This window comes from Odocoileus virginianus, chromosome 18, assembly GCF_023699985.2.
Source record: "Odocoileus virginianus isolate 20LAN1187 ecotype Illinois chromosome 18, Ovbor_1.2, whole genome shotgun sequence".
In the NCBI taxonomy this organism is placed as follows: Eukaryota; Metazoa; Chordata; class Mammalia; order Artiodactyla; family Cervidae; genus Odocoileus; species Odocoileus virginianus.
The window spans coordinates 16014662-16038475 of NC_069691.1; the positions used below are offsets into that span (position 1 = coordinate 16014662).

The window sequence follows — 23814 nt, forward strand, 5'->3', positions numbered from 1 at the left end:
ACTATATTCAATATCATGTAATAAATCATAATGAAAAAGAATTTGAAAAAATAAATATATGTAAAACTGAGCCACTTTTCTGTACAGCAGAAATTAACATAATATTGTAAATCAACTATATATAATTTAATAAAAAAAAATTTTTAAGGGTCAGGACTGTGAAAATCAGCTCTGGATTTATTATGGATTTGTATTATCCTGTAGTCCTTTACCTTAGGGCCTTTTTAAAATATAAAATAGAGGCCCCCAGCCTGCAATGCCTTTGGTGTTTGTGTGTGTGTCCTTTCTATCTGCTCATTTGTTCATTTCTTTGATAAACATTATTTGAGCACCAACTGTGTTCTTATAACTTACCCTGAGGTTTGCTCTTCTCACTTCTTATTACTGACCAAAAAAGCTCTTTAAATTCTCTTCTCTTTCCTCTCCATATAACCAAACATTTAAAATGCACAAAAGAAAAGTTAAAAGCTTTTGACTGAGGGTCTAAGTTGTTAAAGTAGAAGAATGGAGGCTTGCTGAAAGGGGAAGCATTTATGGATTTCAACAGAGGCAGGCTACTACATGTGGTTACTAAAAAGCTTTCTTTATTTTCTTTGCCTTTTTATCCTGAGTGTGTGTTGGAGATGTGAGAAGATGGGATTGATGGATAGAGAAGATCTGTGTAACTCTAGCTTGGTCCTTAGTGGTGTGAAGGACTCTAAAGACTTCCAGGTTAGTCCACGAGAAAACTGCTGATTAAATATAGGAAGAACATACAGCACATTAGAAAATTCATCTCTATTTTCTAATAAGCATACTAATGGTATCCTAGTGCCTTGAAACTGGATTCTCCTCTGAATATGAAATACCTTGAATACATATGAACTTCATGTTCAAATAGCACAATAGAATATAAGTCTGAAGAGCATCATAGAAAGTTCTTTAATTTCTTTCCCCCACCCAAATGGTTTTCTGTAAAAATTTTTTAAACTATCAAGTTCCCTACCCTACAATTATCACCACATTTTAATTTTTCTTCCTTTTTGCCCTTTCTCTTTCTGTTTTCTTCCTATAATGGGGATGGCAGGGGAGACAAGTAAAATACCCAAGCTCTTTAATTTAGGGCTCAGGCAGGAGAGAGAAGTAATTGAAATTACAAGTATATAAAATTAACCTTAGTGAGTCCTTAAAACTCTTTACGTATCACCATGGAGACCAGAGCATGAACTGTCTCCATGGAAACTTGAGTGAATTTTTTTTGCTCATCACTTACTGCTGATGCTGTGAAATCACGTCAGTCGTGTCCGACTCTGTGTGACCCCATAGCAGCTCACCAGGCTCCTCCATCCCTGGGATTCTCCAGGAAAGAATACTGGAGTGGGTTGCCATTTCCTTCTCCAATGCATGAAAGTGAAAAGTGAAAGTGAAGTTGCTCAGTCACAACCAACTCTTGGAGACCCCATGAACTGTAGCCCAACAGGCTCCTCTGGCCATGGGATTCTCCAGGCAAGAGTACTGGAGTGGGTTGCCATTGCCTTCTCTCATCACTTACTACCAGATGTCAATTTGGCCAAGGAAAAAGAGATACAGATACGTATAATAAATAAATAAGAACTAGCCTCAAACTAGAGAATTAAGGGCAAATCTAGTTGTCCTGATTCTTAGTATTCAATTATTCCGATGAGTGGGAAGATATCCCAAGAGAAAACTTCCCCTCAACTCATAATTTCCAATGGAAATATCTGATGATATAGCTCCATAAATGCTACAGGAATCAATAGAGAAAGATAATTTCTAGAAAAAAATCTTTTTCATTCAGAAGCATCAAGGTGTAATGCAAGTGATATGCCTCTCTATTCACCACTCCAACTGCAAGAAGACAAGGCTCCTATACAATTTCTTATAGTAGTGGGCCAATAATGGACCAGAAACACTTTTAGCAACCATTCTGGGTATTTCAGTTTATCATGTCTATTATACACAACTGTTTTTAATGTGTAGTGAAGTCAAACAGACTTGCATTACATTCTGCATAAAGAGGAACACAGGAATCACTTAAATGTTTATTGAGAGGTACTTCAGAATTTCTCCCAGTTAGATTCTATTTTGCAAACCTATAGGCACATTTCCTTAGTTGATCAAATACTCAATTGAGAGGCCACCAAATGATTATTTTATTTTATATTTTATTTTATGCAACACCATGAAACATGCAGAATCTTAATTTCCTGAGCAGGGATTAAACCTGTGGCCCCTGTTGTGGAAACATGGAGTCTTAACCACTGAACCACTATTGACATACCCTCAAATGGTGTATTTTAGATAGTAGGTGTTCATCAATTAAATAATCACTAACATAAGGTTAAAATTCAATAAAATTTTTTTAAAATTCAATAAAAGCTTTAGTATACAACAAAATAAGCCAAAAGAAAGCAAACAGTGGTGACCAGAATACATAAAAACAAAATGGTCAATGACATTTATTCATCTAGAAATTTATACAATTTGAACTTTATATATAGTTTTTTTTAGGACAGATCTTGGTGAATGGATATGGAAGGAAAACAAGGATGCCAGCAGCACAGTCAGCTCAGAGAAATGCAAGTGTTTCTCAGATTTGACAGTTGATTCTCATTATTTGAGGCTGTTATGTTTTAAAAAGTCACAAACAATTAGAAAATACTGAATCATTGTTCCTAGGGGAAATACAGGATTAGGTTCCTATCAGCCTCAGGTCACATTTTCATCAACTAATCAATATGTGACCCAGTTTTATGTGTGTCCCTGTTTAAACACATCTTGTTTAATATATATTGTTGACTAACATTGAAATTACAGCCAATAGCATTGTAACTCAAGTCTGAATGAACTTTATGTAACACACATACTTTCTTCATGAGACACATCACAGTCTTCTTACACTAGACAGCACTTCAGCACTATGTTTGGGGGCCACCTGAACAATGATATCACCAACAAAAAGTACACAAATGCAAAAACATGACACTAAGTAGATGGTGAAAAGAATACTTGTTTATAGGAAGAGGAGCTAAAACAAGAAGGCAGAGTGCCTGGCATCAACTGAGACTATGTGTGTGGGATGATTCAGATTTTTTGCCTCTCAGCACATGTCCATAAATGACCATGAAAGCACTGCAAGTAATGACTGGGGTTACATATAAATTTTTGCAAGTAAAGGAATTTGCAAATACAGAATCTACAAGTAATGAGATCAACTATATTTACCAACTATAGAGAACCTCTTCTATTTCCCTCTGACACTGCTTACTATTACATTGCTCTTGTCTATTCTCTTTTGTGTACCTATAGAAGCCCTATTCTTCCTTCTAAACCTTGCTCAGAAAACCATATGCACACTAACCACCCCCTCCTATTACATTTGCCTCTTACACTCATCTCTATTTTGCACAAATCAAATTATACTGAATTTACTGACATTCTACTTTATTGGCCAATGAAATTCACTGAGGTCAGTGATCATGTCCTAATACATGTATATAATCTTTGCTGTGTTTACCATGTGCTAGGCTACCTGTCAAAAGATGCTTCACATATAATACCTCGTTTAATCTTATAATAACACTATCAACCCCATTTTACAGTTGCAGAATCAGAGGCCTAGAACAGTCATGTCACTTACCATATCACAAGCTGCAGAACTGGTATTGAAACCTAAAATCCAAGCTTTTAATCATTATATTATGCTAAATAAATATGTTACAATGTATGATTGACTCCTTAATATGCACAGGCATAGTATTAAATGCTTTATATAAATTATCTCATTGAACCACTTTATCCATCTCTGTATCTCCAACACACAGCAAAGTCCATGACACAAAAATATTTGTTAGGTTGAACTGATTTCTTCCTGCTCCCAAACCTTCTTTCTAAAACCAACATGATAACTCTCTAAGCTCCAGCAGTGGTCAGAATGACTTTCAATGTTACATCACCCTTTTCTCCCACCAAGATCCTCGTCCTCTTTCTCATACATATTCTTCTGTGTTTTGCTACTGATGTCTGTGATGACCACAAGGAAAGTCTTCAAAGCAAAAGAAGTACAGAAGGGAGCAGAAGCACTGTCCACTTGAAAAATGTCTTTTTCTTTAACAACAATTTCTGGCAGTGATTTACATTATGACCTAAATCCTTATGGAGTAACAAAATCATGGAAGAGTTAAGTGTTTTGCTTGAGGCCTGTGGGGTAACCCCTCTATGAGGTTAAAGAGGATTTTTCTGCTTCTCAGTGTAGGTTTTGATTTCAAATTAACATACCCTGTCATAGTCAGTTCAAAGTAGGCAAAGAGTTGGTTTTAGGGATAAGAAGTAAAAGTAAGGGGCAGAGTTCATGGGAAAGGGAGTAGGCTATAGAAAGTTTGCAAGGCAGAAACAACAGGATTCACATACATTACATGAATGAACGGATCAAGGAGCGTTTAGCCTTGGGCTAGAGTCAAAATTATTTTCTTTCAAAGGTGAAAGTATAAAGAGAACAAGATATGAAATTTCATTTCAGATCTTCCTCTTCCCCAGAATATTCCAAATAATCCAAAAACAATAATTCTCAACAATACAGCCAGGAAAATTGACCCAAAGGACAGAATTCTAAATGCTCTAAAAGGCCTCATTTTTTCTCCCAATTATATGTGTCATGTTTTTGCTACTGGGCACTGTCATATTTAATAAACAGAAGAATCTCTTAGTGAATTCCAAGCCCAAAACATAATGCAGGGAAGTAAAAGTTTCCTGAGGTCAGGCAGGAAGTCAAAATTACCAGAGAAAGGAGTAGACTTATCTTAAAGAGTAGCCAGTGTTCAACTCCTCAGTACATTCATAGTTGCCAGAAAGAATAAAATTCTTTGCTGCCAAGGCTTTCAGCTTTTCAAAAGAAGACACAATCCTCTATTTCCATGTGAAATGTCCTGGTTTTAAATGTGGTCAATTAATTTAAGAGAAAAATGTAAACACAGTGCACGTCAAATACGTCATATAAACTGTGTTTGCTGGTTTACCCAGTCGGGGACACAGGGCATATTTTAGGGACTTCTTTCAAATCACTCATTGTGTTTCACTGCCCCCAAGAAATGGCAGTCCTGGAGGCCATCCTCTGAACAGACACCTCCTCCTCCTGTGCCTTGGTCTCCTAACAGACTCTGCCATGACTTCCTGGCCTCTGTAGATACCCTCCACCTCCACTCTCTGTGTGGGTGATCTAAGACCTCTGGCAGACAGGGTCTGGTGGCAGCTGGTCTCCGTGTGTACTAGGGAGCTGCTCTTGGAGGCCCCTCTTCTATCTCGTCTGCCCTGCCCAAACTCTCAATCCTACACTCTCCATTTCTCCTTTGAAGATCTGTTTCCCTTTCTTTTCTCTCATCTGATTTCTCTCTCGAATGATGTTTTTCTTTTTTTACCTACTCTTCTTTTCTTATTCTTTTCCTCTTTTCTTATTCTTTCCTATTTATTTCATGCTCTTCACCATCATCCTCTCTTACCTTTCCTCTCCAGTCCCCCGTCCCTTCCCTTCTTCTCCATCTCCCAGCACCTAGGAACCCGAAGAGAGCTCGCTCACCAGGAATACACCAATACTGGCTTCGAGTATTTCTTGTGATGGGAGCGGAGGGTTAGGGAGCCCTTGCGCTCCATTAAGTCCGTGGGTCCGAGTTCCAACCAGTATTGTCCATGGCTGCACCATTCCTGGCAGGAACTGTCGGAGCTGTCCATGGCGGCCCTCCTGACACAGACCTCGAAGGATTTCTCTCCGTATCTATCCTGCTCCCTGTGTTGACACAATCCAAGATTCGGCGTCTCTCATCTCCTAAGCAACTTGGGGCGGGGTCAATGGAAGGGCGGGGCCAATAGAGAGGCCGATCCCTCAAACTTAAGAGCCCCGGTTTCCTAGACAGTGTACGCAATTACTGATTAGGGATAAACTACACTCCCCAGAGTGCAGTGAGAGAAGGGAGCAGGCTACCTACAGCTTGGGAGGAACAACTGCATCCTGGGATATGTAGTTCCACCCTCCTAACAGCCTAACCCTTCGAGTGCACGGAGTCAAGCGCCAGCGCTGCTTCAGTTAAGGCCTAAGTGGACCTGAGCCCGAGCCGGTCTGTTCTGGCTGTCTTTGGGGAAGTTTCTCTTTACCATTCGTTATCTGTTGCCACCACACCTTCTGCTTACAACTTACATAAATTTGACTAAAAGGGAGCTAGAGAACACCCCTCAAACCATAAAGTATGTCTTTTCCATACAACTTTTCTAAGAGCCTTAGGCTTCAATAAATTCCAGAAGTTTCTTACTGTAAGAAGACATTACACAAGCTTAAAAACACAAGAGATATTTCACATTACAAATATATTCTCTAGTTCGCAAATGATTTATTATGGTATGCCTAATAGTGTTCTTCTGGATTAGATTTCACAAATTTGATACACACAACTACTAAGTGCTTTTCTGCGGCCTGCAGTGCCCAGTGTGGGCACCTGTGGTATGTTTATGCCCATATTTTACTGACAGTCACAGTTAAACCGTGTTTTTTAGAACCAAATAAATAGCCCACTGTCACCTGCCCAGAATTAGTAGAGCACTGATTGCTATTTTAGCCCTTTACTTCGTGAAGGAATGAAAATTAGAAGTGTAAACAAGATCCACGCTAAGCTCAATTGTGTCCAATCAAAGCATAGCACATTGCTGTTGCTCCAAAAATACTATTATCATACTATACTAATATTATCACTATTTTTCAAGCTTTGTCTATAAGGTCTATTTAATAAGTATCTTTTTATCATATTTTAATATGAAATTTAATAGCCTGAGTCAGAAAAATGTTGGCAGATATTTTTATATATTGTTACCAATGATAATGATGGTTTTGTATTCATATGGAATCTTTTGAAGATCAGTAATAAGCTTTATTTTTTATAGCTATGAAATCACTGATCTTCAACATACTTGAGTTATTCCTGTTTTCCTCAGTCTTCATCAAACCAATGACGTCTAGGGCTTAATGCAAGGCCTTCTATTACAGTAATCTCTTTTCAACATAATATCCTTGGAGTGAGAAAATTACAGCTCAGGTGGCTGAATCAGTACTTCTCTGTAAGATAAGTACAGGCAAACCAACTTGGGAAGTGGGAATCCCTTCATCTGAGCCTACTGTAGTATATTTCTTTGTTTTATCAGATCCATAAAGAAGTTGCCAAGGAGACCCGACTAGGACAGCAAATCTAAAACAGATGTAATCCAGCCAGATGTAAATAACCACAGAGGTTAACCTCCTTACCATCTCCTTTCCTTTCTGTCTTAATAGTCTGCTCAATTCTTGGAAAAGTCCCTGCTCAGGACCTTCCAAAGTCACCATCAACTTATCCTCTCCTAGCATTAAAATTCTTCTACCAAGTGTCATGCAATTGTTTGAAAGAAAAAAAATTTTAATTACATAAGAATGTTAATTTGTACTATCTTCATGATGACTCTATTTTAAATCTATTAAAAAACTTGTACTGAAATTGTATAATGCTTAAAAGTTTGAAACAGGTATTTATGTCCTAATTAAGTATTGCATAGAATTTTTTTTAGTTCTCCAGAAATGAGGACCTCCCATCACCCACCATATACATATCTAGGGGCTCTCTTTCAAATATTTTGTATAAAAAATTTAGGATCAAAATGAATGAGAAGTGTCTGGTCCTCCCTGCTCCCGCTGTCCCCCTATGTATCTCCTGTTCTCTCTCCCTTCTCTCCTTTGTTTCCTTTTCCCCCCATTTTCACTCCTTATCCCTTCCTCTTCCATCACCACTCCTTATTTTCTTTCCTTCTTCCCTCTTCTTTTTCTCTTCCCACCTTCCCTCTCTCTGTTTCCTCCTCTTCTTCTTCCTCCTCTGAGAAGTGGTATGGATTTTAGAGTCAAAAACTACTGCCGAGCCCTTACAACAATTTGGTAAATTCAGTTACGTGAAAAATATAAAAGGAAAATAGTATGACCTAGAAATCAGGGCCAAAATTTATTTGAATAAGTTCATATTTAAAGGAGTAATGCTAATGAAAGCTTCAATCTTCCTGCCTTTCCTTTAGCTATTCATAACTACCAACAGTCTTTTTAGAGGAATATAACCTTGAATATGATTCTTCAGTGCTTCTAATTTGGATTGCAAACATATCAGGCATTGACCTGCTCTCAAGACATTATTAACAAGTATTGATTAAGTCCTATCATGCAGCAGACATTATTTCTGGAACTCCTACTGTCAACATGGGGATTAGTTTATTAAATAGTCAATGTATAGTATTCTCTAATTCAGCATTTCCCTTATTTTGATATATAATCCAGCCAATAAGTGAAATTCTTCAGTAGAGTTGCTCATAGATACCATGTTAAAACTTTAATGACCTGGGTTAGTAATGACATACTCTAACATAAATGTAGATTAGGGATTTCTTTAATATCCTACAAGTTGGATATCCTTAATTATTCAAAGACTGAACACCCATTTTCACAAATGATCTAAACCCTTAGTTTCTTCCATGTTTCTTCTGTGCCGCTTTGGTGTTTTGGCACCTTCACTGTTTATTAGCAGCAAGAATGAGACAATTTAGGTACCAGTTACTAGTTTTATGGAAAAGTGGCACTGGAAATTGAGTTAATATCTTTGTGACTTTCTTTGTTCCCTGTGGTCTTTAATCTAGATGAAGGAACATTTTCTCCCAGGGAAGAAGCTCAGAGGAAAGATATCGGATTTGGGCTCCTTTCTTCTCTTGGTGGTGGTAAACATTTTCCTATGTTCCCCATAAGTCCCACCCCCAGCTGCACGATGAGCAGGCTGATAAGAAACTTACAAAAAGGCTTCTCCCAGAGGGTCAAGTGTATGCAGGAAGTTTCTCTCGTTGTTGTGTAAGCCAAGCACATAGCTGAGGATTCTGAGTCACCAGTCTGGGGAAGAGAAGGGGAGCTTAGGGCAGAAAAGAAAACTTTCTGAACCTGTAGGATCTTTCTCGGAGTTGCATGATTTCAAGTTTCTAGTGTTCAGTTGGCTTATGTCAGGTTTATGACACTGTTTCTTCTGTTAATTAAATCTCTTTCTATACCATGATGTTTAGATTGCTTTAAGTAGGGAGGCTCAGGCTATTTCAGAAGGATCATTTTCTAAACAGTCAAAAAGTGAGTGTTCCTCGTTCAGTCCTGTCTGACTCTTTGCCAGGAGGAGGCTGAAATCAAGTGAGGTAACGTTAAAAGATAATAATAAAGAAAATAAGGCCTTGAGAGTAAGGATCTTTAAGACAGAGGGTTTGTTTACTTTTTTGCCACTATTCTATGACTAATTAGTATACTTCTTAAAATTTGGAGCATGGCTCAAGTTGGGAAAGAGAGTTGAAATGCTTCTTTTCACAGGAAGCTGGAAGTACTATTCAACAAACAGTTTGCCAGAAAAGGAGTGTTTTTGAGGTGTGTGCTGTGGGGGCTATAAAGGTAAGCCCACCATAGAATTCTAGAGGAATTGGAGGCAGGGTCAGCTGTTTACTATTCCTTCACCTTAACAACTCCTCTTTTCCTCCTGGGTTCACTATGCAGCTTCTTTCCTTGTTAGGATTGAGGATTGGAGGAGAGTTAAGGGGGAGAGGGTGGGAAGAAGCATCTTATTTGACTGCTGACCTCATAATTTCTGTCAAGGCCCTCTGGGTGTTGATGCCTAAATGTTGGTCATAGGGAATTTTTGTAGGTTCCTCAAAGGCCCCCTTAGAGGACTGCATTATTGCTAAGAGCAGATTATGTATCTTGATTATTTAGGTCATCTTACCCTTGCACTCATACTTCTTGGGCAGAGTCCTTTGAAATCAGTCCATCCTAATCTTTCCAGTGTCCATTCTTGCCCATGGGAAACAGCATGTTTGGTGCCCTCTAAATCCTGGAAGCACAAGCTGCTCCTCTCTTCAGGCTCTGCTACCATATAAAGCTCCAGAATGCCTCTAACCTTCAGATATTTCTAGGCTAGAAACTGGGCACCACTCACCAGGTCCTCCAAATCCCTAGGTGACATGTCAAGCTCTCTTGAGAGAATTCTAAAACCCTTCTCACTTAAAAAAGGTGCTCTGCACTCAGTTCCTCTGTGGGAGTTGGGGAGCAGGGGAGAGCCCAGACCAACAAGCAATTCTCAGGATACCAGCTGGGCATCCTATAATTCAGCTCAGTTCTGACACTATCTACCCAGAGATAGCTTTGGCAAGCATGGGTTGAGGGTTCAGCCCTACCAGACTGCCCCCCATTCACCAGTCACAAGTCCAGGTTATTACCTGTACTTCTGACCAAACTGGCTATAAATCAGAGATTATATGCCCTCCTTGAGTTCAGTTAGATTGCTAGACTAGCTCACAGAACTAAGAAAACATTTTACTTACTAGAACACCACGTTATTATAAAGGAATATAGCGTAGGAACAGGCCGGTGGAAGAGAGGCAGAAGGCAAGGTACAGGAGAGGGCACTGAACCTTTCATGCTCTCACCACGTGCGCCACTGTCTCCGAATCTCCGCATGTTCGCCAATCCAGGAGCTCTCTGCCCCCTCTTCTTTTGGATTTGGGGGCAGTCTTCATTACATTGGAATGACTAACTAAATCACTGGTCATTGGTGACTGATTCAATCTCCAAGCCCGCTCCCTTCCCTGAAAGTCTAGGGTGGGACTACGTTCCTACCCTCACTTTGCTGGTTTCCCCTGGCAACCGGCCCTTACCTTCCAGTGAGGGCTAGAAGTCACCTTATTTACATAACAGGAGACACCTTTGTTGTTCTCCTTGCTTAGGAAATTCCAAGGATTTAAAAACTCTGTGCACCAGGAACCAAGGACAAAGACCAAATATATATTTCTTATTATAAATCACAGTGTCATATTTGACTTGAATGGAAAGGGGAGAAGAGAAAACTATAGCATTAGGCCAACTCTCTCCAAAGAAATCCTCATGGCCGCTCTTCCTCCCCTCCATCAGTCTGACCTTCATATATGTGTGTGTGTGTGTGTGTGTGTGTGTGTGTGTATGTGGATAGATAGATGATGCATATTATTGTATCAGCTTCTCTTTGAAAGTCTGTCGCCTCTGCCCACAGCTCAGCCTACATTCTCTGGCTAGAACTGATCACTCCCTCTTATCTTTTTTGAAGTTTCTTGAACACCTCTTATGATGGTGCCTATCACACTGTAGAAAAGTTCATTTTTTATATGTTTATCTTCCCCACTAGAGTGACTTGAGGACACCATCATTTTGGCATCCCTAATGTGCGCCCTGAAACTCAACATTCGAAAAACTAAGATCATGGCATCCAGTCCCAACACTTCATGGCAAATAGATGAGGAAGCAATGGAAACGGTGACAGACTTTATTTTCTTGTGCTCCAAAATCACTGCAGATGGTGACTGCAGCCATGAAATTAAAAGATGCTTGCTCCTTGGAAGAAAAGCTATCACAAATCTAGACAGCATATTAAAAAGCAGAGACATTACTCTGTCAACAAAGGTCTGTCTAGTCAAAGCTATGGTTTTTCCAGTAGTCATGTATGGATGTGAGAGTTGGACCATACAGAAGGCTGAGCACCAAAGAATTGATGCTTTTGAACTGTTGTGTTGGAGAGGACTCTTGAGAGTCCCTAGGACAGCAAGATCAAACCAGTCAATCCTAAAGAAATCAGAACTGAATACTCATTGGAAGGACTGATGCTAAAGCCAAAACTCCAATACTTAGGCCACCTGATGTGTTGCCTCATTGGAAAAGATCTTGATGCTGGGAAAGACTGAAGGCAGGAGGAGAAGGGGATGACAGAGGATGAGATGGTTGGATAGCAACACCAACTCGATGGACATGAATTTGAGCAAGCTCCACTAGTTGGTGATAGACAGGGTAGCCTGGCATGCTGCAGTCCGTGGGTTCACAAAGACTCAGACACAACTGATCAACTGAACTTAATGTGTGGCATAATGCCTGGAACATGCATGGTAGTAGAGAAAAAGCAAAATCAGAATTCACTGGGTACTTTCTAGTTGTCACATACTATACCAAGCATGTCAACATATATTATTTCATTTAATCATCATAGCAGCTTTATGAAGTTGCATCTATTTTATATTTACTACAAAGATCAAAAATAGGGCTTAGTTAATTTAATGACTCCCAAAATCATGACACTACATAGTGAAGACAAAATTTGAATGTAGTCAGTTGGACTCCCAATCCAGTCTTTACTCAATATTGTCTCCTAGGACAGAAAATTATTACAATTAAAGTTGTGGCTTCTTTTCTTTTTTAATTAATTTGTTTTTATTGAAGGATAATTGCTTTAAGGGGAAGTAAAAAGCCTCTTGATGAAAGTGAAAGAGGAGAGTGAAAAAGCTGGCTTAAAGCTCAACATTCAGAAAACTGAGATCATGGCATCTGGTCCCATCACCTCATGGGAAATAGATGGGGAAACAGTGGAAACAGTGTCAGACTTTATATTTTTGGACTCCAAAATCACTGCAGATGGTGATTGCAGCCATGAAATTAAAAGATGCTTACTCCTTGGAAGGAAAGTTATGACCAACCTAGATCACATATTAAAAAGCAGAGACATTACTTTGCCAACAAAGGTCCGTTTAGTCAAGGCTATGGTTTTTCCAGTGGTCATGTATGGATGTGAGAGTTGGACTGTGAAGAAAGCTGAGCGCCGAAAAATTGATGCTTTTGAACTGTGGTGTTGGAGAAGACTCTTGAGAGTCCCTTGGACTGCTAGGAGATCCAACCAGTCCATCCTAAAGGAGCTCAGTCCTGGGTGTTCATTGGAAGGACTGATGCTGAAGCTGAAACTCCAATACTTTGGCCACCTCATGTGAAGAGTTGATTCATTGGAAAAGACCCTGATGCTGGGAGGGATTGGGGGCAGGAGGAGAAGGGGACAACAGAGAATGAGATGGCTGGATGGCATCACTGACTCGATGGACATGAGTTTGAGTAAACTCTGTGAGTTGATGATGGACAGGGAGGCCTGGTGTGCTGCAGTTCATGGGGTCACAAAGAGTCAGACATGACTGAGCAACTGAACTGAACTGAACTGAACTGAATATTCCATTGTGCATATGTACCACAAACAACTTAGTTGTTTCCATGTTCTAGCTATTGTAAATAGTGCTGAAATGAACAATGGGATACATGGGTCTCTTTCAATTTTGGTTTCCTCAGGGTATATGCCTAGGAGTGGGATTGCTGGGTCATATGGTGGTATTATTCACAGTTTTCTTTTAAGGAATCTCCATACCGTATTCCATAGTGTATCATAGTGTATCAATATATCAATTTACATTCTCACCAACAGTGCGAGAGCACTCCCTTTTCTCCACACCCTCTCCAGCATTTATTGTTTGTAGACTTTTTGATGATGGCCATTCTGACCAGTGTGAGGTGATATCTCATTGTGGTTTTGATTTGCATATCTCTGGTAATGAGTGATGTTGAGCATCTTTTCATGTGCTTGTTAGCCATCTGTATGTATTCTTTGGAGAAATGTCTGTTTAATTCTTTTTCCCACTTTTTGATTGGGTTGTTTTTCTGGTATTGAGTTGTATGAGCTGCTTGTATATTTTGGAAATTAATCCTTTGTCAGTTGTTTCATTTGCTATTATTTTCTCCCATTCTGGGGGTTGTCTTTTCACCTTGATTATAGTTTTCCTTTGTTCTGCAAAAGCATTTAAGTTTAATCAGGTCCTACTTGTTTACTTTTGTTTTTATTTCCATTACTGTAGGAGGTAGGTCATAGAAAATCTTGCTTTGATTTATGTCATCAAGTGTTCTGCCTATGTTTTCCTCTAAGAGTTTTATAGTTTCTGGTCTTACATTTAGGTCTTTAATCCATTTTGAGTTTATCTTTGTGTATGGTGTTAGGAAGTGTTCTAATTTCATTCTTTTACATGTAGCTGTCCTGTTTCCCCAGCACAATTTATTGAAGAGGCTGTCTCTGCCCCATTGTATATTCATGCCTCCTTTGTCAAAAATAAAGTGCCCATAGGTGCATGGGTTTATTTCTGGGCTTTCTATTTTATTCCATTGGTCTATATTTCTGTTCTTGTGCCAGTACCATATTGTCTTTATGATTTTAACTTTGTAGTATAATCTGAAGTCAGGAAGGTTGATTCCTCCAGCTCCATTCTTCTTTCTTAAGACTGCTTTGGCTATTTGGAGTCTTCTGTGTTTCCATATGAATTGTGAAATTTTTTGTTCTAGGTCTGTGAAAAATGCCATTGGCAATTTGACAGGAATCACATTAAATCTGTAGGTTGTGTTTTGTAGTATAGTCATTTTCACAATATTGATTCTTCCTACCTGGAACATGGACTATCTCTCCATCTGTTTATGTAGTCTTTGATTTCTTTCATTAGTGTCTTACAATTTTCTGTGCACAGTTCTCTTGTATCTTTAGGTAAGTTTATTCCTAGATATTTAATTCCTTTGTTGCAATGGTGAATGGGATTGATTCCTTAATTTCCCTGTATGATTTCTCATTGTTAGTATATAGAAATGCAAATGATTTCTGTGTATTGATTTTGTGTCCTGCAACTTTGCTAAATTCACTGATTAGCTCTAGTAATTTTCTGATACTATCTTTAGGGTTTTCTATGAACAGTATCATGTCATCTGCAAACAGTGAGAGCTTTAATTCTTTTCTCATCTGGATTCCTTTTATTTCTTTTTCTTCTCTGATTGTTATAGCTAGGACTTCCAGAACTATGTTGAGTAATAGTGGCAAAAGTGGACTCCCTTGTCTTGTTCCTGATCTTAGGGGGGATGCTTTCAGTTTTTCACCATTGAGAATAATGTTTGCTGTAGGCTTATCATATATGGCCTTTACTATGTTGAGGTAGGTTCCCTTTATATCCATTTTTTGAAGAGTTTTAATCATAAATTTGTGCTGAAAGTTGTCAAATGCTTTTTCTGAATCTATTTAGATGATCATATGGTTTTTATCTTTCAATTTGTTAATATGGTGTATCACATTGATTGATTTGCATATATGGAAGAATCTTTGTATCCCTGGAATAAACCCAACTTGATCATGATGTATGAGCTTTTTGATGTGTTGCTGAATTCTGTCTGCTAAAATTTTGTTGAGGATTTTTGCATCTATGTTATCAGTGATATTGGCCTATAGTTTTCTTTTTTGTGTTGTCTTTGTCTGGTTTTGGTATCAGGGTGATGGTAGCCTTATAAAATGAGTTTGGAAGTGTTCCTTCCTCTGCAATTTTTTTGAAAGAGTTTTAGAAAGAAAGACATTAGCTCTTCTCTAAATGTTTGACAGAATTCTCCTGTGAAGCCATCTTGTCCTGAGCTTTTGTTTTTTGGGAGATTTTTTATCACAGTTTCAATTTCAGTGCTTATAATTGGGTTGTTCATAATTTCTATAATTCCTGGTTCAGTCTTGGAAGATTGAACTTTTCTAGGAATCTGTCCATTTCTTCCAGGTTATCCATTTTATTGCCATATAGTTGTTCATAATAGTCTTATATAATCCTTTGTATTTCTGCATTGTCTGTTGTAACCTCTACTTTTTCATTTCTAATTTTGTTAATTGGATTCTTCTCTTTTTTTCTTGATGAGTAAGACTAAAGGTTTGTCAATTTTATCTTCTCAAAGAATCAGCTTTGGTTTTATTAATCTTTACTATTGTTTCTTTCATTTATTTCTGCTCAGATCTTTATGCTCTTTCCTTCTACTAATTTTGGGGGTTTTTTGTTTTTCTTTTCCCAGTTTTTTTAGGTGTAGATTGTCTATTCAACGTTTTTCTTCTTTCTTGAGGTAGGATTGTATTGCTATAAACTTTACTCTTATAACTGCTTTTGCTGCATCCCATAGGTTTTGAGTTGTCATGTTTTCATTGTCATTTCTAGAAATTTTTTGATTTCTCTTTTACAGGTTTCAGTAACCTGTTGGTTATTTAGAAATGTTTTGTTTAATCTCCATGTGTTGTGTTTCTTACAGTTGTTTTTCTTGAAATTTATATCTAGTCTCATAGCGTTGTGGTTGGAGAAGATGCTTGATATGATCTGAATTTTCTTAAATTTATTGAGGTTTGATTTATGACCCAAGATGTGGTCTATCCTGGAGAATGTTCCATATGCACTTGAGGAGAAGCTGTATTCTTCTGCATTTGGATTGAATGTCCTGAAGATATCAATAAGATCCATCTCACCTAATGTATCATTTAAGACTTGTGTTTCCTTATTAATTTTTTTTGGATGATCTGTCCTTTGGTGTGAGTGGGGTGTAAAGTGTCCTACTATTACTGTGTTACTGTCAATTTCTCCTTTTATGTCTGTTAGTGCTTGTCTTATGTATTGAGGTGCCCCTATGTTGGGTGCATAGATATTGACAATTGTTATGTATTCCTCTTGGATTGATCCCTTGATCATTATGTAGTGTTCTTCCTTATCTCTTGTAGTCTTCTTTATTTTAAGGTCTATTTTGTCTGATAGGAGGATTGCCATCCAGCTTTCTTTTGCTTCCCATTTGTGTGGAATATATTTTCCCATCCTCGCACTTTCAGTCTATATGTGTCTTTAGGTCTGAAGTGGATTTCTTATAGACAGCATATATATGGGTCTTGTTTTTGTATACATTCAGCAAGTCTGTGTCTTTTGGTTGGAGAATTTAATCCATTTACATTGAAAGTAATTATTGATATATATGTTCCTATTGCCATTTTCTTAATTGTTTGGGATTGATTTTGTAGATCTTTTTTCTTCTCTTGTATTTCTTGACTATATATGTCCCTTTAACATTTGTGGTAAAGCTGTTTGGTGGTACTGAATTCTCTCAACTTTTGCTTGTCTGAAAAGCTTTTTATTTCTCCATCAATTTTGAATGAGATCCTTGCCAGATAGAGTAATCTCAGTTGTAGATTTTTCCCTTTCAGTACTTTAAATATATCCTGCCATTCCCTTCTGGCCTGCAGAGTTACTGCTGAAAGATCAGCTGTTAAGTGTATAGGGTTTCCCTTGTATGTTACTTGTTGTTTCTCCCTTGCTGCTTTTAATATTCTTTCTTTGTGTTTAGTCTTTGTTAATATGATTGGTATGTGTGCTTCTCCCTGGGTTTATCCTGTGTGGGACTCTTTGTGCCTCTTGGACTTGATTGACTATTTCTGTTTCCATGTTGCTGAAATTTTCAACTATAATCTCTTCAAAAATTTTCTCATACCCTTTCTTTTTCTCTTCTTCTTCTGGGACCCCTATAATTCAAGGGTTGGTGTGTCTGATATAGTTCCCGAGGTCTCTGAGACTGTCCTCAGCTCTTTTCATTCTTTTTACTTTTTTATGCCCTTCAGAAGTTATTTCCACCATTTTAACTTCCAGCTCACTTATTCGTTCTTCTGCTTCAGATATTTTGCTATTGATTCCTTCTAGAGTATTTGTAATTTCACTAATTGTGTTGTCTCTGTATGTTTATTCTTTAATTCGTCTAGATCTTTATTAAGTGATTCTTGCATTTTCTCCATTTTGTTTTCAAGGTTTATTATCATCTTTACTATCATTATTCTGAATTCTTTTTCAGGTAGCTTGCCTAATTTCTCTTCATTTATTTGGTCTTTTGTGTTTCTAGTTTGTTCCTTCAGTATTTCTCTGCATTTTCATTATTTTTCTTTTTAAGTTATTGTGTTTGAGGTCTCCTTTTCCCAGGCTTGAAGGAAGGTTGAATTCTTTCCTTGAAGAAGGATGAATTCTTTCTTCCTTTTTGTTTCTGCCCTCCTAAGGTTGGTCCAGTGGTTTGTGTGAGCTTGTATAGGGTGAGATTTGTGCTGAGTGTTTGTTTGTTTGTTTGTTTTTCCTCTGATGGGCAAGGCTGAGTGAGGTGGTGATCCTGTCTGCTGCTGATTGGGTTTGTATTTTTGTTTGTTGTTTAGACGTGGCATCCTGCACAGGGTGCTACTGGTGGTTGGGTGGCGCCAGGTCTTGTATTCAAGTGGTTTCCTTTGTGTGAGTTCTCATTATTTGATACCCCTAGGGTTAGTTCTCTGGAGAAGGCAATGGCACCCCACTCCAGTACTCTTGCCTGGGAAATCCCATGGACGGAGGAGCCTGGTGGGGTCGCGAAGAGTCGGACATGGCTGAGTGACTTCACTTTCACTTTTCACTTTTATGCATTGGAGAAGGAACTGGCAACCCACTGCAGTGTTCTTGCCTGGAGAATCCCAGGGATGGGGTCGCACAGAGTCAGACACAACTGAAGTGACTGAGCAGCAGCAGCAGCAGGGTTAGTTCTCTGGTAGTCTAGGGTCTTGGAGTCAGTGCTCCCACTCCAAAGGTTCAGGGCTTGATCTCTGTTCAGGAATGAAGATTCCACAAGTGGTTTTTTTATGGCATTAAGTGAGATTAAAACAAATATCCAAAAATGAGAAAGCAAAGATGAACCCCAGACAAATGGCAGTTACAAAATCAGGCAAATAATAATTAAAATAAATCAAATATACACATATACACCCATGAGCAAAGTGAAAACAGTCCAGCAAAAATATAATAGATTGACCCAGCAAACAAAGGAAATCAAAAATTATATTTACCAGTTAAGAACAAAACTAACTTAAGCACAAACTGGAAAGCAAAACTAAAGCAAGGTGCCAAGTAGGGAATAAAGCAATGAAAATGAAACTAACAAATATGTTGAGAGGAAAGGAAAGAAAGAAAATAAAGAATAGATATGCTAATAGATAAGTTAAATAGAGGTAGATGAAGATTTCTATACATTAAAGATTAACTGCAAGGGGAAAAGAACAGTAGGAAAGGCAAACAAAGGAATAAATGTAGAAAAAATATAATAGGTTTAAAAAAATTAAAAATTAGAATTATAAAGAAAGAAAAGAAAAAAAAAGGAAGAAGAAAGAAAAAGGGGGGAGGAAAAAGGAAAACTCCACAGAACTGCAAAAGCCCAACATAAAGGCAGAGGTTTATAAAAACAGTAGAAAGTGTGATTGAATATACACATATACCTATACACCCATAAGCAAAATCAAAACAGTCCAACATAAATAAAGTAGAATAGACTGACCCAGCAAACAAAGGAAACCAAAAATTATACCTACCAGAACAAAACTAATTAAAGAACAAACTGGAAAACAAAACTAAAGCCAGGTGCCAACTGGGGAATAAAGCAATGAAAATAAAACTAAAAAATACGTTGAGAGGAAAGGAGAGAAAGAAAAGAAAGAAAGAATAGATATGCAAATTTAAATAGAGGTAGACAAGATTTATATATATTAAAGATCAACTGCAAGGGGAAAAGAACAGTAGGGAAAGCAAACAAAGGAATAAATGTAGAAAAATAATAATATGTTAAATAATTAAAATTTTAAAAAGATAAAAGAAAAAGAGGAAAACTCCACTGAATTGCAAGAGCCCAACATAAAGGCAGAGGTTTATGACATGAACAAAACATATGTGACTGAGAAAAAGAAAAGCTGAAAAGCTTAATTGGATTACTTAGTGCCAATAAAATCAACAACTATAACAGACGGGGAAAAAAGGAAAAAAGAAAAGAAAAAACAATCCAAAAGGATCTACAGAACTAGTCAAAAAATGATAATAATAAATGTTTTTCTTGAGTCACTGCTGTCAGAGTCTTTTCCCTTGCTGGGAGTCACAGTCCACCTCACTTCCCTAGGATGCCCTCCTGATCTCTGGATCTGCTGTGGGGGGCAACTCAAATTCTAATCTGGTCCTACTACTGTATGTTCTTGCCTCCAGTGTCCACAGCTATCAGAACTATTGCATTTTCTTTTGTTGGAGCACTCAATGGCCTTTTATATATTCCACAGACATAGAGTTTGCTTAGTTGATCATGTGGATTTAATCTGCAGCTTGTACAGCTGGTGGGAAGGTTTTGGGTTTTCTTCCTTAGCCACATTGCCCCTGGGTTTCAATTCAATTGTGGTTTTATTTCCACTTTTATATGTATGTCATCCACTGGGATTTAGCTCCTGAGGCTGCCCTGGAGAGCTTGAGTTTGCCCAATGAGGGCCAGGTGTGGAGGTGGCGCAGCTGCTTGGGTCACAGGGGTTCTGGCAGCACCAGGTACCCAGGGGAGTTGGCGGCTAGGGCAGCAGGAAATATGGTGCTCTAGAAGGGTATGGCAACCAGTATTGGCCAATACACTCCAGTATTCTTGCCTGGAGAACCCCTCTCTGACAGAGAAGCCTGGCAGGCCACAGTCTACAGGATTACAAAGAGCTGGACACTACCTAAGCAACCCTGTGTGCATAGACCAAGACTTTTTTTTTCCTGTGGCAGCTATGCCCCAGTGAGAGTTGAGTGTGAAGATGGCACAGCTCCTTGGCTTGTGGGGACCCTGGTGGTACCAAGTGTGCAGGGACACGGAATGCCTCTGCTGCAGGAGTTACGGCCCTATCAGAGTCTTTTTTCAAGCCTCTTGTAGTTGGTGATCAGGCCTCTCTGGTCAGTCTTTCTCTATAGCTCTACCCATTCAGGCACTTAGAGGGCTCCCTTGCCTGGGGTCCTTCTCTGTTGTTCGTGGTGTCAGGAACATAGTGGGGCCCCCTGGCTGGGGTCCTACTCTGTAGTTTAGTGCATCAGGCGTTTGATGGGCCAGCCTCTCTATTGTTCAGCTGCAGATGCTGGCGTGTGGGGAGAGAGAGGCTATGGTAATGGCCCCACCCCTACACATGACTCAGCAGTATCACCTTGCTTCCATGGCTGCCTGGCCTTCCTCCACCAGCATTTCCCATCACAATCTCCTCTCTCATATCCCCTCAATCCGTCTCTCCACAGTCAACAGCAGTCCTCACCATGGGATTGCTCCACAATCCCTAAACTCCAGCTCCCAGCCACTGTGCCTTCCAAAGACCAGCATTCCCATCCGGGGTATGTATGGCTGCAACAAGGACTGTCTGATTCTCATTCCATTTAGGCTGCCACAGATCAGATGTTTCACTCTCAGCCTTAAATGTTTCTCCTCTGACTCAGACAATTGCCCCAGTGTGAGGAATCAGACCTTTGCTTCAGTTCCCCCACCTGCTGAGGGCAGGTCCAGTCCTACTAACACTCCTGTTTTTTCCCCTAGTTCCTTCCTCCTACTGAACTTTGCATTGTTCAATATATTTTTTTCCACTGGTCAGGTACTCCTGTCCACTCTCAGCAGGTGTTCTCATGCACTTCTGTGTCTGAAGGTGTATTCCTGATGTATCCATAGAGACAGATGTAGTCCATATCCACCTATTCCTCCACCATCTTGTTCTCTATGGCTTCATTTCTAATTGATTAAAATTAATTTTTAAATGTTGATCAAAATTAATTTTTAAATTTCCTCTAAATATAATTTTACTATAGTTTATTCTAAATTTACTTTTAATATTTTATTTAACATGTATCATTTATATAAAAATATTTAGAACAGGTATTCTTAACTGAGAATTCACATCTCAGACAATAATTTACAGCTTTATTTTTCTAGCCTCCAATTGAAATTTATATTTCCTTTTATTGTGAATATAGGCAGCAGACTACAAGGGCATTAGCATGTACGTCACAAACAGAAATCATAGATATCTTCTTATAATATTATTGCTGTTGCAAATATTCCAAAATAGCATTTATACTCATTGTACTTTGAAATTCTGATTCTTATTAGATCCATGCTGGATCTTTTTAATTAAGGCATTAATAAAAAAAATCACATATAACATTATATAAAAATCTGTGGGGATTTTTAGGATTTGGATAAGTTATTATAATTATTTTATGCATTTAAAAATCATTATTCAGAAAAGAGGTCTATATACTTCACCAGAGGCTCACAAGGTCCATTTCACAGACACCAAAACAGTCAAGAAGCCCTGGTTTTAAATGTAAAACATATAAGTAATTTATTAAATATTAGCTAAATTCTTACTTATTAATTTTTTTAAAAGTCTGCTATATATTTGTCCCTTAATCTACTTTTTTTCTTTTTACCAAGAGAAAGCCTGGCTTAGAGCAGTCTGAATATATGTTTAATGGATGAAAAAGTAAATAAATGACAACTAAAAATATTTGAAGGAAAACTAACACCATCCACCAAAAACATTATGAAAGATTAGCAATAATAAAAGATAGGCTGAAATTATAATATTCAAACTATTTTGAAAGAAACTCAGTAGCATTAGACCAAAAGGAAACTTTTCTATGTCTTTAAGACCTTTCTATTTTGCCAACTCTGGAAAACAGAGTCTGAGGGGAAAAAATGCAGAAGGAAATTAAAACTTCCAAGTTTTTAGGACTGAATTTGAAGTGAAATGAAAGTCACTCAGTTGTGTCTGACTCTTTGTGACCCCATGGACTGTACAGTCCATGGAATTCTCCAGGTCAGAATACTGCAGTGGGTAGCCTTTCCCTTCTCCAGCAGATCTTCCCAACCCAGGGATCGAACCCAGGTCTCCTGCATTGCAGGCAGATTCTTTACCAGCTGAGCCACAAGGGATGCCTTTTTGAACTAGTCACATAACTGTTTTAGTATAAATTAGGTCCAGAGGTTTTCCAAGTAACACTAATGATTTCTAGTTAAAGTTTTCCTAGTAACAGTGACTCAGCTAGTACACTGTTGATGACAAACAACAGAAAGCCAAATTAAACTCCTCAGTACAGAAAGAAGAATTTATGGGCTCATGTAACTGAAAATTCCAGAGGCACTTCTGGCTTCTAACATATCTGAATCCCAGGCATTGATGATGTCTTTGGGACGGTGTTCCACTATTTCTTGGTTCTGCTTTCCTTCTAGAGTTAGCTTATTCTCAGGCACGTCCCCCCCCCACCCCCCCCCCCAGCTAAATGGCCACCAGTTTACATTTTTCCCCTGTTCTCTCACAACATAAAGTATTTATCTTTCCTTGAGTGCCAACGAAAACCCTGGGCACCGACTGACCTGAATGCACTCTTGTGATTATTCTGAAAAAATCACTAATGCCAGGCCCAGAGTTGATGTGTCCCCAGCTTGATCTGTCATAGATTTCCCTCCAAGGTGAAGTCTACCCTTTCTGAGCAATCTAGACCAAAAGTATGGGTTTGGACTAAAGGAAAAAATAGGTTGCTAATTTCAGAATAAGGGGAAAGCATGTCTGGCAGGCAAAAAGCAAAAATAGATATCCTACTATAGACTATGATTGACAGTAACAATAAGACATCCCATCCATAAAATCACTTTATAAAATATTTTTACAAATATTTCTATTTCTAAGATGATTAAACCACACATTCAGTAAGAAGCAAAGCCAGTCTTTTTTTAATTTGTTTTTAATTGGAGGATAATTGGTTTACAATGTTGAGCAGTCATCTTTAGACTCCAAGGAATGCAGGAGTCTGGTCTCTAGGACTATAAGACTATTTCTTCAGCTTAACCTTTATAATTTTTTTCTCCCTGGATATGTTATAACTTTTCCATCTAAGGCACTAGGTAGCCATGCATTAGGTTAGCAATATGTTTTCAAAATTCCTCCTTGTTAATTTCCTCTGAAATTACACATTAAATACCCTGAGAATTTCATACAGCATAGTCAAGGATCTCTTGTCCCTTTGTCATGTCATTTGGGATCAAATTTCATTTTGTCCTCAAGAACATCTGGCTCACATTTTGCCTTTCTTTTGCTCTCATCTTCCCTGTGATTGGATTGATTTTCCTTTCTCTGAGTAATCCCACACCCCTGTGTCATGTCTGTTGTCCACGAGAGGACTAAAGGACTTGAGTCTTGCTTCCTCAGAGTTCTCTTGTCACTCTAGAATCCAGAGATGGAAAAGTATATCTGAAGTTCTAAAATATTTCAACAT

At 38.4% G+C, this 23814-nt stretch overlaps 1 protein-coding gene across 8 annotated transcripts in view; it reads right to left on the bottom strand.

Annotated features, from left to right (window-relative positions):
- The window catches only part of CFAP95 (cilia and flagella associated protein 95), a 120182-nt gene that overhangs the window by 83605 nt on the left and 12763 nt on the right, over positions 1–23814 (bottom strand). For 2 of the 8 annotated variants that reach the window (XM_020909492.2, XM_070480372.1), the window contains exon 1: positions 5573–5919. The exons of 2 other annotated variants lie outside the window; for them this stretch is intronic. In XM_020909492.2, the coding sequence (XP_020765151.1) occupies positions 5573–5724 (152 nt within the window). In that variant the 5' untranslated portion in view covers positions 5725–5919. Of the gene's footprint in view, positions 1–5495; positions 5922–8835; positions 8930–23814 lie in introns of those variants that run through there. 4 more of the 8 variants (XM_070480374.1, XM_020909493.2, XM_070480371.1 and 1 more) reach the window with 4 other exon arrangements.